Here is a 13,335-nt window from a genome sequence, read left to right on the forward strand (position 1 = left end):
TTCGGTGGACCTTTGAACTCAATCAAATTTCGATAAGAAGAAATTGTGAGAATGTTTAAAAAAGGTTCGGGTGTGTTGTGGCAATTGCGCAAAAATTACAGTACGAAAATTGGGATTGTGGGGGTGCCTTTCGAGGAAGGTCAGGGCAAAGTTGGGGTTGCTAACGGACCGGAAGCGATGCGCAAATCAAATTTAATCGAAAACATAAAATCAATTCGTGAGTAATTCATTACAAAATAATACTTTGTAACACTTGAGCAAAAAACAAAACCGCTCACACATAAATTAAGTAAAAAATTGCGCGTAGTAGTCGTGCGAAGAACTGCAAAGTCATAGACATGATACACAAAACGCTACAAATTGCAATAAAAACAGTCGGCCAAGGCCGTTTCAGACCAAGAAATCGACGTCCACGACTACGGAGACGTCTGTTACACGTCCCTGGAAAATGTGGAGGTTCCCAACATGAGGAAATACTCGGACGTGGCGGCTTGCAATTTGCAGGTCTCCCGAACTGTCGAAAAAATCCTAAACGATGGAAGAATCTGCCTAACTCTAGGCGGTGACCACTCAATCGGTAAATTTAATAATGAGTACGAAAAACCCAAATTACAAGAAACCTTCAAGGTATCGGCACTGTGGATGGCCACATCAAGGCCAAAAACGAAAAAGTGTGCATACTATGGGTGGACGCACACGCTGACTTGAATACGAACAAAACTTCCGTTTCGGGAAACATCCACGGGATGCCTCTTGCCATCCTGGTGAAGGAGTTGGCCGATTACTGGCCGTACCTCCCGGGGATGGACTGGCAAAAGCCTGTGCTACCGATCCGAAATGTGGCCTACATTGGCTTGAGGTCGGTGGATTCGTACGAAAGGCTCATTATTGAACAGTTTGGGATCACAGCATATGGGATGGAAGATGTGGAGAATTACGGGATTCATAATATTGTGAATATGGCCTTGGATAGGATTGACCCGCATCGCATGCTTTCCATACATTTGAGTTTTGATATTGATAGTTTGGACGCGTTGGAGGCGCCGTCCACGGGGACCGCAGGTTAACAAATCAAAATTAATTACGCGCTGTAATCAAGTAGTAAATCAATCAAAACACAATTATACTGAGTAGGCAGGTTTTGTTGCAAAAGTGATAACACAACAATAGTGCTATAAAAAAATATCAATTAAATTTATTTACTAACTTCACAAAAATGAAAAAAAAATTGCTCACTCTGGCAAAGTTTTATGTATTTTTCTATGCCCTCACAACTCACTCGAGTTGTTAATATGTTCGATTATTATTATATTATAGGCGATTAAAGTTTTACACAAAAAAATCCATAACTCAAAAACTAAAAGTCGTAGAGCAATGCTGTTTGTTCCATTGAATTCAGCGGTTCATTTTCTGTATTATACGAACTTTTCACGAGATTTAAAAATTTGATTTTTTTGCTAAAATTTCCTGAGTAATACACTTACCTCCAAGAAAATGAAAAAATTATTTTTTTTTTAAATTTGTTTTATCATCCTTTTTCCTATTTATATATGCCTTTACAACTCTCTAGAGTTGTTAAAAGTCCAAAAAAAGTCCATATGTTCGATTTTTTGATGTTTGATTTTTTCAATTTTCGTCGCAATTTTTGTCGATTTTGGGTACCCGGAACATTTGTTGAGCAATAGCTCCGGAACGATCAGAGATAACCCCATGAAGTTTATTATCGTTGGAAAGCTCTTTGAATTATCTATTTTTTTCAAAAAAAATTATTGTTCTCCGACTAATAGTTTTTGAGCAAATTGCAGATAAATGCAAAAATTGGTAAAATTTAAAAAAATTCATAACTAAAAAACTATTGGGAATTTGGCAATTTTTTCGATGCCAATCGATTCCCCGGATCATTTTGCATTGGTAAAGATCAAAACAGTTCCACTTTTTCGAATAGTTTAGTCGTAATTGGGAAAATAAAAAAAATTAAAGAAAAGTTAACAACCCACCCCCCCTACAAAATGGTCAATTTTAAAAGTGTCTCAGAATCGAATAAAACCGATTCTATCTTATAGATTTTGATGTGCTCCTTCCGATCTAAAAAAGCGTTTTCTCCTAGCTCTTTTAGTTTGGCCGTAATCGGCGTTTGAAAATTGAAAATTTTTTTGCGAGATATCGCCTTGAGTCCTATGCCATTTTGTAGAGTTTTTTATTCCGGTTATCCTCCATTTTTCCGTTTCTCGATAACTTTAATAGTGTCGCCGTAATTGGCGATTGGAAATTGAAAAAAAGTAAAAATGGAAACCTTTTTTTGCGTTTTTCTCGGAAACTGTAAGACTTAGAGCAAGGAACAAAAAATCATCTGATAGCGCTTAATTTTCTCTATTTTTTCGATTAAACCCGGAGCCGCTCCGGGCAACGGTTCCGGCTACAGAAGCGATCAAAGTTTTTCACTAAAAAAATTCATAAAAAAAACTAAAAGTCGTAGAGCATTGCGGTTTGTTCGATTGAATTCTACGGCTCATTTTACAATTATATCGATTTTTCACAAGAATTAAAAATTTAAAATTTTTTGCCTAAATTTAGGGTAGCCATTTGTCATAGTGGAAAATTTTATCCAACAAGAAAATTCATAACTCAAAAACTAAAAGTCGTAGAGCAATGCGGTTTGTTCCATTGAATTCAGCGGCTCATTTTCTGTATTATACGAACTTTTCATGAGATTAAAAAAAATTATTTTTTTTGTTAAAATTTCCTGAGTAATACACATGCTTTCAAGAAAATGAAAAAAAAATTTTTTTTTAAATTTGTTTTATCATACTTTTTCGTATTTATATATGCCTTTACAACTCTTTAGAGTTGTTAAAAGTCCAAAAAAGTCCATATGTTCGATTTTTTGATGTTTGATTTTTTCAATTTTCGTCGCAATTTTTGTCGATTTTGGGTACCCGGAACATTTGTTGAGCAATAGCTCCGGAACTATCAGAGATAACCCCATGAAGTTTATTATCGTTGGAAAGCTCTTTGCATTATCTATTTTTTTCAAAAAAAATTATTGTTCTCCGACTAATAGTTTTTGAGCAAATTGCAGATAAATGCAAAAATTGGTAAAATTTTAAAAAATTCATAACTAAAAAACTATTGGAAATTTGGCAATTTTTTCGATGCCAATCGGCTCCCCGGATCATTTTGCATAGGTACGGATCAAAACAGTTCCACTTTTCCAAATAATTTAGCCGTAATTAAGAAAATAAAAAAAATAAAATTTTGTAAAGGTGTTAAAGTTGTAATTTTGTAAGGCACTTAAAGTTATACACTAAAACTCGTCTCGATAAAGAATCGCATTTTATTCTTATTACATAAACACCAATAAACAATCTGAACGAAAAAACAGTTTTTATCAAATCCTGCAGTTGCAAAGGGTTGCAATTAATTTTACCTCTTAATTACAGTAAGTAATTTGTATAGATTTTCCGCCAGTCATGTAGCAATTTCAAAAAAGGCGTTCACTGGAAATTAGCGATAACACTAATAAAGAAAAATGCATAAACACATGTTTGCAACTACGAATATCCATAATTTCAGAATTATTTGTTTGCAGTCCGTGGAGGCCTAACTCTGCGTGAAGGCATCCACCTGGTGGAACAAATCCACAAGACGGGCCGTCTGGGGGCGATGGACTTGGTGGAAGTGAATCCCTCCATAGGGTCCCCCAAAGACGTCCAAAAGACAGTCGAGGCTGCGGTCCATTTGCTCATGGCAGCCTGTGGCTACACGCGTCGTGGGCTAATACCACGAGGACCCGACGGCTCACCCATCAGAACAATTCCAAGTCCCGTTTAAATAAAGCGATTAAAAAGACAAAACGTGTATTTTTTTCCGAGGGCGGAAGCCGTAAATGTAAATGAGTAACACACGTAACACTTAATAGCAATAATTATGATACCCTTGCAAATGTCACTTGTTTAAGGCTTTTATCTATGCAATGACCATTATTAACGGCCACATTAAGCAGCAATTAATTGCCGCTACATGCAAGGTTCTTGCAATAAATCCCTCGCTGAAGATGTTTGCCGATTTGCGTAAAAACGGAGCAAATTTACATGAAATTGCGTGAAAGTTGTCTCTCGATTCTAAGCGATTGCGACACAAATGTGACACCGATCGGTGCACTCGCCCAACTCGTTTCGTCTTCGATGACTTTTAAATAATTAACACGTAATTAATAAAATGCAATTTTTGAGATCAAGGACGGCTTCAGTTTTCAATGTTAGATTTTCACAAGGTGATTCAAACAAAAATAAAAGCGACTCGAGCAGAACGGCAATAATTAATTAATGCTAAAAGATTGGTTTAATTTTTGCGGTTTTTGTAAGTTGAGTAACCCGACAATAATCAAAGCAAGCAAAAAATGCTCACTTGAAGATAAACGCCTTGACACGAAATCGCAACTTCCCTTTCACATTATTATCATTCGAAAAATCATCAATAAATGTTTAAATTTAGAAAAAAATATACGAAGACAAGTAGCAAAATTTATCATCGTGTCAAGCTTCGTTAACGGTGCGTACCATGATATTTAATTTAGACATTGTAAAATCCCCCACTTTCAATTAAACTATAATTTGAAAGTAAAATGCACAGAAATAAAGAGTGGGTTGGTTAGTTCCAACTTCGGTCTAGAGAAGAGATCAAGTAGAACAGGTGAGTACGATTTATTTTAACCACGTCAAGACTTTTTCATTTATTTTTATTTTATAAAATTATTGTGTGAAAAATTTTTTTTCGTTGTTTCGTAGGGTATTTTAATCAATTCACTCATTAAGAAAAAATTGAACGTTTTATTATTATGAAAGGGTCGGAACTTTAATTTTTTATACAGCAGACTTTTAAAGCCCAGTTTCGCTCAATTCCAATTCACTAATTTGTTAATCAATTAAATTAAACCTAGCAGGTCACCGTTGTGCAAAGAACCTAAATCAAATCAGTCTTTTCCGGCCATTTCCGGTTAAAAAAAAATTATGCCACCGATTTTTTTCAAAGTGATTGTAAAATGACCTCCAATATCGTAAGAAAGTGACAAGAATATGCTAATGGTTCATGAAAAAAATCACTAGTGGACAAATAAAGGTGACGTCTGCATTTGGAAAGTGCACTTAAGTAAAACAATAAGTCATGTTTACCCAATAAATAAACAAATTCGAATTTAACGTGTCACATAACTTATGGAAAAAAAAGTTTTCAGTAAATGAAATCGTTTAGTCCGCGGTCCGCCTCAAGCAAAACCACCCCTAAAATTTGTCAAACAAACTACGGAATTACTTAATAAAAAAAACACTATAAGATAAACCTTGAAAAAGGCTTTTACAACACTTTGTAATAAACAATAAATAAAATAACCTTACGTTCCGCCTCTTCAAAACCACACTTATGCATAAATTTTCTTTGTAACCCATGTCCTTAAGTGTCTTCGTTTTTCTGCAATCATTGACCTTTGAACAGAACCCGGGGGGCCCAGATTTTGAAACGCTACCTAACATTACATAATGCCAGTAAAGAAAACCACCAAATATTTACATAAAATGACGTGTTTTCCCAAAACCGGCTTTAATTATTACACAAATAACACTCTTTTCCCTGTTCGACTTTTAAACACTTTCTAGGTTACCTTTTTGTTTGTATGTCAAATGCAAATGTCAAAACTGACAACCGAAAAAAAAATTTTTTAACACTTTAAATGAAAAAAAAAACAGTTTTTTCACAGCACTATTATTATTATTTATTCGTTACTCGCATTTTTGTGAATTAAATAATCAAGCATAAACCAACAAATAAAAAACTTAGCGCGCTTAGAGGTCGCTCTTACAGAAACCTGTACGGTTTTTACTGTCAAATGGTTCAAATTCAAATTTTGAAAGCGCAAACGGTTATTTCTGTCACCGTCTTGTACGAAGTGAACGTTTTTAAATTCAGTCAAACAATTAACAAACGAAATGAACCCTGTGAGCAAATTCACGCCGAAAATCCGGCGCGAGAAAACCATCACAAAAACAGACAAAGACCCCGTGCAAGTTTTTTGCCGGCTTCGCCCCCTTAAAGGTAACGAGGAATCGACTTGCATCCGACTGTTATCACCGACGACACTCGCACTCACCACCCCTGCCGAATCAAAAATCATTCGTAAGGAAATCCACTGCAAGTTCAAGCACATTTTTACGGCCTTCGCCACCCAAAACGAGGTTTTTGAACATGTGGCGTACCCCCTTTTGGAGGATTTACTCAAGGGTAAAAACGCCCTACTCTTCACTTATGGGGTCACGGGGTCCGGGAAGACGCACACGCTGACTGGGGACCACAACAACCCGGGGATTATGCCCAAGTGTATCTACACGATTTTTAATTCGATTTCGGCGTTTCAAGCCCCCAAGTGTGTCATTAAGTCGGATAAAATGAACGGGTTTGAGGTGCAATCGCAGGACGACGCCATGCAAGATCAGTTGGCTTTGCTCAGAGCGTCCTCCAAGAGCACCCCCAGGAGCACCGTTAAGCGAAACGGGAAGGAAAAGACTTACGTTAACGACGGTATTAAAATCATGGACGTTAACGAGGGCAACTTGTACTCGGTCTTTGTGAGTTACATTGAGATTTATAACAATACGGTGTACGATTTGTTGGATGAGAACACCGGGAGCCGGATGCAGGGCAAAATATTACGTGAGGATTCGAATAAAAACATGTACGTGAATGGGGTTGTCGAGACTGAGGTGAAGTCGGCCGAGGAGGCGTTCGAGTTGTTCAACATCGGACAAAAGCGCAAAAAAATGGGCAACACAATTTTAAATTCAGTCTCAAGTCGGAGTCACTCAATTTTAAATATTCGACTCGTCCAGCTGGAACAATACTCCCACAATGCTGAGGGACGTCCCATGATCCCTGACAGCAACCTCCTCAAAATCTCCCAACTGAGTCTAGTTGACTTGGCGGGTTCTGAGCGCACAACACGAACTCAAAACACCGGCCAGTTGTTGAGGGAAGCCAGTCAAATCAACAACTCGCTCATGTCTTTGAGGACGTGTCTGGACGTTTTGAGGGAAAACCAAACGACCGGAGGCAACCGACTGGTGCCGTATCGCGACAGCCGCCTAACTCTCCTCTTCAAAAACTACTTTGAGGGCGAAGGTCGTGTCGAAATGATCGTCTGTGTGAACCCCTCAATTGCCGACTTTGAGGAGAATTTACAAGTCATGAAGTTCGCCGAATCGACCCAAGATGTGAAAGTGGCACGATCTGAACCGAAATACACACCGTGCAAAAGCAAAATTACGAAGAAAACACCAATGAAAAGCAAGGCGAGTTTGTTCACACTTGGGCCAAAAATCCCCGAATTCAAGCGACATTTTTCGAGTCTTGACGAAAGTCACGTCGCTTTGGAGCGCTTAAGCAACATTTTGAAAACCCGATTTGAGAAAATCAAAAGTTTGGATGCGACCTTGGACCAGGAGGAGGCGCGGTTCAGGAAGCGCTTGCTGGAGATACAGCAGGAAAACATTCTGGGGAAGTCCGAAGTTAAGAGTAGTAAAGCACTGCTTAAGAAGGAGAAACAAAGGTCGTACAACATGGAGGCGAAATTGGCCGACGCCGAGGCCCGGGCCGGTGATTTCCGGGCGAAAATACGCGACTATCAGGATGAGATAGCGTCGTTACGCAACATTATTGCCGAGAAGGATTTGAAAATTAATAAAAACATACTAGAGAAGGAGAAAACCAAGCAAAAGCTGGCCCTCCAGACGGAGAAAATGACCCAGGAGCTGGACGCGAAGTTGCGAAGGCAGCGTGAGCACTTGCAAGCCGCTGCCAAAGCCAAGGAAAACAAGCTGCAAAAAGTGCGCGAAATCCTGGATAAGGAGATAACGCCGCCGGAAATAGAAGAGGAGCAAGCGCCTCTGGAGGAGACGCCCAAGCAGCAGACGAGGAGGCGATACGTGGGGACGCCGGCCGCCACCAGGAGGCGGTCCCGGTCCGCGGGGCCCACTGAGGTTGTTTACCGTTCTATTGTTTGATTTTTTTAATAGGGGTTGTAGGTGTGGCTTGAGCACAATTCGGTTAAGCCAGTGCCGCTTGGTACCGTCCTTCAACCGTCCATGAAAAAACGCAAGTCGGTTACCAAGTTGAGTAAAGCTAGCGATGTTACGAACCCGAAGCAGAGCAAATATTGTCTGATAGCGCAGGAACAGGACGATGGTGGGGTTGAAACTAGGGTTTACAAGGGCGATATTGTGCCCACGTGTGGGGGCGGGGCCCAGGTGATTTTTAACGATGTGGAGAGACTAAGACAGGAGTCGCCAACGGCTGATGCGGATTGATTTTTTTTATTATAATAAGCTCTATTTTTTTATTTGTTGGTTTATGTGTGATTGTACTTAACTGGATAATAAATTAATTTATATCAGAGGTTTTTTCTAGAGCAATGCGAGCCGCTTTGATTGTCTTTTCCGCCCTTGTGGCAACCGCTTGGGGCTACTCTGCCGGCGCCCCCGAATCCGTCTGTGATGATATGATTCCTAAGCACCCAGTCTTGCCCCAAAAATCCCCCCTTCCTTACACTGTTTCAGTCAGCAAGAAGGAAGCCAAACCTGGTGAAACTATCGATATTACGATCGGAGGTAAACCGTTTAAGGGATTTTTACTGCAGGTCAGGAATGGGGAACATGCCGTTGGCTCGTTCCAAATCCCCGAAACCGATAAATTAGCGAAAAGTATCAACTGTCACGGGACTAAAGCTGTAAGTTGTGGAATAAAAAATTGTTCAAGAGTCTTAGGATTTTATTTAGAGCGCTGCCACACATAAAAATGCCGTTGAGAAAAACAACCTTGTCTTGAAATGGAAGGCACCAGAAAGCTCCGGAAATTACCAAGTCTTGTAAGTTTTGACCACGGATCAATATAGACTAGGACGCGACCAACGAGGTACAAATAAAACATCCTCGTACTTCAACAATAATTAAGAAAAAATTAAATAACGTTAATTAAAAAAAAATCCTTTGCTAAACTTTTTTTTGGCGATTTTGCATCTCGTTTCGCCTCCTAGTACGTAACAGTGCTCAATACTGACGCCTTTTTGCAGCGTGACCGTGGCCGAGGATGGAGGAACCTTCTGGGCACATCAACCAAGCCAGAAGATCAAAATCGCCTAAATTATAACACAGTTCAGTAGTTTGTATTGTGGTCTAGTACAGTAATTAGAATAACACAATGTCTGTAACTGTACCAATAAAACCTATTGATGAAATAAAGACTTTATTTAAATCGCCATGAGCCTACAAGTGTAAACAAAAAATACCCTTGTGACTGAACAGTGAAACAAAGCTTAAGTAAACCATATCAACAAAACTTCCACCTGTTCCCGCATTCGTTACACAAGACAAACGTCGTCATCGGTTCATCAGCTGACCTCGTCTGCACTTGGTTGTACGTGCAATTCCGCTTCTTGCACTTACCACACTTCAACAGATCCGTCTTGGTGCCTTGCACAGTCGCCAACTGCGCGTCATTAATAGCCTCCTTCGTGAACCGTTCTCTGAGCTGTTTTATCTCATCGTTTGCCATCTCTTCGGCCGTCATCACGGCCAGTCTGCTTGCCGGAATAGCCCCAATTCGGAAATTCGTCCGCAAGTTGGGGTTTTTCACGTCTTTGAGGTTGGCAATACGCGACCGGACGCGGTTCTTGTACCGCATATCGGTGTTTTTAAATTCCTGGAATATCGCTTCCTCTAACTCCTCGGCCAGGTCCTCGGGCGAGGCGCAGCCTGGGGGCAAAATCGGTTTATTTAAACGAAAATTTAAAAGGTTAGAAAAGTGTCAAATTTGACAGTGTGGGGGGCAACTTGATTTTTCGAGCTGGGGCTAAAATACCTTCAAATTCTTCAGTGTCGCATCTGATGGCAGCCGCCAGCATTTCCCGGCATTTGAGTCGAACGGCGTCTGTGGTGTTTGAACTAGATGGAGGGAACTGATTCGGTAGTTTCTTTTCTTTGTCCCGGTCTTTGTCCTCTCGTGAGCTCTTCTCCTCTTTGTCTCTTTTCGGCTTTGACGTGCTTGTACTGGAGGTTTCTTTCGCGTTCGAGCCGGAGAGGAATTTTTTCCAATTTTTTATTAGTGTTTTGGACAGACTGATCACCTCGTCGTCTTTACTCGACTTTCGCAGCGCATTTACAGTCATTCCGATTCGTGTTTTCGTCAAAACCTCCAGGTTTATATTTAGCGTTTGTAATTGTTTTAGCAAGTCGAGAGCCTGTTCTTGACCCTAAAACAACAACAAGTTTGAATTTCCCTCCCTTTTGCCGCCATCGAGTGGCTTGTTCCATGCAAAAATAGAACCGGTCGGTTTGTAAAACGCACCCGGAATTGATTAAATCGTTCAACGGGATGTTAATTTTTGGGCGTCTCGCCAATAACGGGGCGTTTTGCAAGTTTGTTTAGAAAATCGCAAAAAACGTACACTTCCATCTTCCGACGTCATTTTATTTAGTTTCTTCTGTATTCGCAAAACTTCCTCTTCCACACTCATTTTGTCGGGCTTTTTTGATCAACACAAGCCAAATTACGTGAATATTTCGGTTTTTCGAGACTTGGAAACGACGCTTTCCTCCTTCGGTCTTTACGTGGAGTGAAAGAAGTGGGGGGAAATGCAACGATCAACGAACTTGACCACGCGCATGCGCCGGCACATGCGCATTGACACATTAACGTCACGTTTGACAATCAGCGCTGTCAAATAGTTGTCAAAGAGAATTTTGAAAAAATATGAGCCGGTTTAGAATAACAATTAGGTGAAAATGTACAAAGTTTTAAGGAATGTCACGAGATTTAAACTAACTGTCTCAACGAAAATCCCAACCCTACGAACACTGTCAGTCATACCCACCCCCGAGTATATTTTCAAGCGACACACTTCTAGTTACAAATCAGATAACGTTTATTTAGTGGACGAAGATGATAGTTCGGGTAACGAAACAGGCAATAATATCAATAAGTACACACAAAGGACGCACACTTGTGGCGAATTAAGAATTGACAACGTGGGTCAGAGAGTGGTTCTATGTGGCTGGTTGGAGTTTCAAAGAATGAATAAATTTGCCGTCCTTAGAGACAGTTACGGCGCCACCCAACTCCTAGTCCCCGAAGAAGTACAAGAGTCAACTATTTAAAACAAACACTCACTTGGGCAAATTCTAGGACACCAAGACGCAAAAATTGTTACAAAATCTCCCCTTTGAATCGATAATCCAAGTCAAAGGCACCGTCTTGTCGCGTCCAACTGACATGAAAAACAAGAAACAACCAACTGGCGATATTGAAATTTTCATCGAACACTTCACTGTTCTAAATAAGGCCAAAGACAGCCTCCCCTTCCACATCCGAGAACACCACAAGGCTAAAGAAGCCCTCCGTATGCAATACCGCTACCTGGACTTACGTTACCCCCTAATGCAGCGCAATTTACGCGTCCGTTCCGAAATGCTCATGAAAATGCGCGAATTTCTCGTAAACCACAGCGGTTTTGTCGATGTCGAGACGCCAACTCTGTTCAAGGCCACGCCTGGGGTAAGTCAAGGCCCTCCGTACTCCCCTCTGAACGAATTTTCACAGGGGGCGCAAGAATTCATCGTGCCAACGCGATTCCCAGGCCAGTTCTATTCCCTAGTCCAGAGCCCCCAACAATTCAAACAAATGCTAATGGCGGGGGCTGTTGACAGGTACTTTCAAATCGCACGGTGTTACCGAGACGAGGGGGCGCGGCCTGACCGCCAGCCCGAGTTCACGCAACTCGATATCGAAATGTCTTTCACTGACTTGGACAACATCTTGCAACTAGTTGAGGAGTTGTTGGGGCACGCGTGGCCCCCATTTTTGGGACCTTTGCCCAAAAAATTCCAAAGGATGGGGTTCGGGGAGGCTATGGAATTGTACGGGTCGGATCAGCCCGATACCAGGTTCGGGTTTAAGGTATTTGGCTAGGGGTTGTGATTATTTTTTGTTTTAATCTAATTTATTTTTTATTAATTAAAAGTCATTATTTTGGAAAATCATCCCTTAAGGAGGTTAAATGGGGTGTTAATTTTACTTATATTTTGTCCATTACTGATTCAGGAATTCTAGTTGGAAAATTGTACCGAGCTTTTGAAACTGAACGAAAAATTCATTAATTCGGACGATTTTGGGGCTTATTGCATTGTCTTCCCAAAAGAATACGCCAATTTGAATAAGGGAGTGAAGGAAAATTTGGAAAAAATTAGCAAACAGTTTCCCCTTGTTAAGTTCGTTCAAACTAAAGTAGCGACACCTGGTGAATTGGCGCCCAAACTTGGGAAATTGTTGGGCGATAACGTGGCGGCAAAATTAGCCAATCACGTGAGCGACGATTGTGTTTTGTTTTTAGGTTTCGGGAATAAAAAACAAACTGTGAGTATTTTCAGTGCTAATAAAATTAAATACAATTTAATGATTTAGCAAAGCTTGATGGGAAAAGTTAGGCTTGAATATGCCAATCATTTGGAACAACTAGGTGTGAGTGTGCGTGCAAAAGGCATGCACTTGTTGTGGGTGGTGGACATGCCGTTATTCGAACCGGGGGAAAGCCCGGGAAGTCTTCAATCGGCACATCACCCATTCACAGCGCCGAATCCTGATGATTTACTCCTATTGGATACGGCGCCTTTGCAGGTGCGTTACCATTGGTTGGGATAAGCCACGCCTATGATCTTCTCGTTACAGGTGCGGTCTTTGTCATTCGATTTGGTTTTGAACGGGAATGAGATAGGGGGAGGTTCAGTACGTATTCATGACCCCGATCTTCAAGAAAAAATTTTCCGGATGTTAAACATTGATAAAAATTCGATGCAACATATTATCGATATGTTATCATCAGGGTGTCCGCCCCATGGGGGCATTGCGCTGGGACTCGATCGTCTCATGTCGAAAATTTTAAATACGGCGAGTATTCGTGATGTGATCGCGTTTCCCAAAACATTCGAAGGTCGGGATCCGTTGAGTGGGGCGCCGTCAGCTGTTTCCGACGCCGACTTGAAGCTCTACCATGTCAAGAGTGTTGTTGAGTGAACAGTATTTTACATTTTTTACGAATAAATGGTGCTTTTTAGATTGATTTTTGAAATTATTTTCACCAAAGCGTTTTTTATTTTTCGACACTGTTAAAATTTATTTTTTCTTCAGGTTATTTTAAGCACTTTTAAGCCTTGTTGAGTATAATTAATATAAAACTCGTCTTCGTATAAATCAGTTCATTTATTCCACCCAGTCGTGAAATGAATAACTATCAGCACAATT

General features: G+C 40.5%; 5 protein-coding genes and 1 long non-coding RNA gene across 8 annotated transcripts; 4 read left to right on the top strand and 2 right to left on the bottom strand.

The window, feature by feature from the left end:
- Positions 1 to 15: 15 nt before the first annotated feature.
- On the top strand, positions 16 to 3,854 carry arg (arginase). The gene is made up of 4 exons (XM_961906.4): positions 16 to 217; positions 395 to 577; positions 628 to 1,062; positions 3,590 to 3,854. The coding sequence occupies exons 1-4, from the start codon at positions 52 to 54 to the stop codon at positions 3,829 to 3,831; spliced, it is 1,026 nt and encodes a 341-aa protein (XP_966999.1). The 5' UTR covers positions 16 to 51; the 3' UTR covers positions 3,832 to 3,854.
- Positions 3,317 to 5,627, bottom strand: LOC107397976 (uncharacterized). Its single transcript, XR_001574973.2, has 2 exons — positions 5,522 to 5,627; positions 3,317 to 5,466 (listed from the first exon to the last, which is right to left on the bottom strand). It is a non-coding gene; the product is annotated as an uncharacterized LOC107397976 (long non-coding RNA).
- On the top strand, positions 4,537 to 9,298 carry l(2)34Fc (lethal (2) 34Fc). 2 transcript variants are annotated; one of them, XM_008195826.3, is made up of 4 exons: positions 4,537 to 4,692; positions 8,452 to 8,770; positions 8,820 to 8,908; positions 9,113 to 9,298. In XM_008195826.3, exons 2-4 carry the CDS (start codon positions 8,456 to 8,458, stop codon positions 9,180 to 9,182), a joined length of 474 nt encoding a protein of 157 aa, XP_008194048.1. In that variant the 5' UTR covers positions 4,537 to 4,692; positions 8,452 to 8,455; the 3' UTR covers positions 9,183 to 9,298. The 2 variants fall into 2 exon arrangements, with proteins under 2 accessions (XP_008194048.1, XP_966813.1); XM_961720.5 differs by having other exon boundaries at positions 4,541 to 4,692; positions 8,439 to 8,770.
- On the top strand, positions 5,788 to 8,437 carry pav (pavarotti). The gene is made up of 2 exons (XM_008195824.3): positions 5,788 to 8,024; positions 8,070 to 8,437. Exons 1-2 carry the CDS (start codon positions 5,982 to 5,984, stop codon positions 8,349 to 8,351), a joined length of 2,325 nt encoding a protein of 774 aa, XP_008194046.1. The 5' UTR covers positions 5,788 to 5,981; the 3' UTR covers positions 8,352 to 8,437.
- On the bottom strand, positions 9,273 to 10,683 carry TfIIS (RNA polymerase II elongation factor). 2 transcript variants are annotated; one of them, XM_961639.5, is made up of 3 exons: positions 10,487 to 10,683; positions 9,901 to 10,291; positions 9,273 to 9,794 (listed from the first exon to the last, which is right to left on the bottom strand). In XM_961639.5, the coding sequence occupies exons 1-3, from the start codon at positions 10,553 to 10,555 to the stop codon at positions 9,370 to 9,372; spliced, it is 885 nt and encodes a 294-aa protein (XP_966732.1). In that variant the 5' UTR covers positions 10,556 to 10,683; the 3' UTR covers positions 9,273 to 9,369. The 2 variants fall into 2 exon arrangements, with proteins under 2 accessions (XP_966732.1, XP_015835771.1); XM_015980285.2 differs by having other exon boundaries at positions 10,387 to 10,509.
- Positions 10,684 to 10,709: 26 nt separating this feature from the next.
- On the top strand, positions 10,710 to 13,153 carry AspRS-m (Aspartyl-tRNA synthetase, mitochondrial). Its single transcript, XM_008195823.3, has 6 exons — positions 10,710 to 11,174; positions 11,224 to 11,592; positions 11,638 to 11,994; positions 12,148 to 12,450; positions 12,499 to 12,711; positions 12,763 to 13,153. Exons 1-6 carry the CDS (start codon positions 10,824 to 10,826, stop codon positions 13,105 to 13,107), a joined length of 1,938 nt encoding a protein of 645 aa, XP_008194045.1. The 5' UTR covers positions 10,710 to 10,823; the 3' UTR covers positions 13,108 to 13,153.
- The last annotated feature ends 182 nt before the right edge of the window (positions 13,154 to 13,335 follow it).

The sequence above is a fragment of the Tribolium castaneum genome, chromosome 5 (genome assembly GCF_031307605.1).
Source record: "Tribolium castaneum strain GA2 chromosome 5, icTriCast1.1, whole genome shotgun sequence".
In the NCBI taxonomy this organism is placed as follows: Eukaryota; Metazoa; Arthropoda; class Insecta; order Coleoptera; family Tenebrionidae; genus Tribolium; species Tribolium castaneum.

Excerpts from the sequence above, each read along its gene's own strand:
- arg (XM_961906.4), top strand. The coding sequence starts at position 52 with ATGTTTAAAAAAGGTTCGGGTGTGTTGTGGCAATTGCGCAAAAATTAC. Across the intron at positions 218-394 it reads CGAAAACATAAAATCAATTC|ACCAAGAAATCGACGTCCAC; the intron begins GTGAGTAATTCA and ends AGGCCGTTTCAG. Across the intron at positions 1,063-3,589 it reads GCCGTCCACGGGGACCGCAG|TCCGTGGAGGCCTAACTCTG; the intron begins GTTAACAAATCA and ends ATTTGTTTGCAG.
- pav (XM_008195824.3), top strand. The coding sequence starts at position 5,982 with ATGAACCCTGTGAGCAAATTCACGCCGAAAATCCGGCGCGAGAAAACC. Across the intron at positions 8,025-8,069 it reads GGTCCGCGGGGCCCACTGAG|GTGTGGCTTGAGCACAATTC; the intron begins GTTGTTTACCGT and ends TAGGGGTTGTAG.
- TfIIS (XM_961639.5), bottom strand. The coding sequence starts at position 10,555 with ATGAGTGTGGAAGAGGAAGTTTTGCGAATACAGAAGAAACTAAATAAA. Across the intron at positions 10,292-10,486 it reads TGACGTCGGAAGATGGAAGT|GGTCAAGAACAGGCTCTCGA; the intron begins GTACGTTTTTTG and ends TTGTTGTTTTAG. Across the intron at positions 9,795-9,900 it reads CGACACTGAAGAATTTGAAG|GCTGCGCCTCGCCCGAGGAC; the intron begins GTATTTTAGCCC and ends TTTTGCCCCCAG.
- AspRS-m (XM_008195823.3), top strand. The coding sequence starts at position 10,824 with ATGTACAAAGTTTTAAGGAATGTCACGAGATTTAAACTAACTGTCTCA. Across the intron at positions 11,995-12,147 it reads ATACCAGGTTCGGGTTTAAG|TTGGAAAATTGTACCGAGCT; the intron begins GTATTTGGCTAG and ends CAGGAATTCTAG. Across the intron at positions 12,712-12,762 it reads TGGATACGGCGCCTTTGCAG|GTGCGGTCTTTGTCATTCGA; the intron begins GTGCGTTACCAT and ends TTCTCGTTACAG.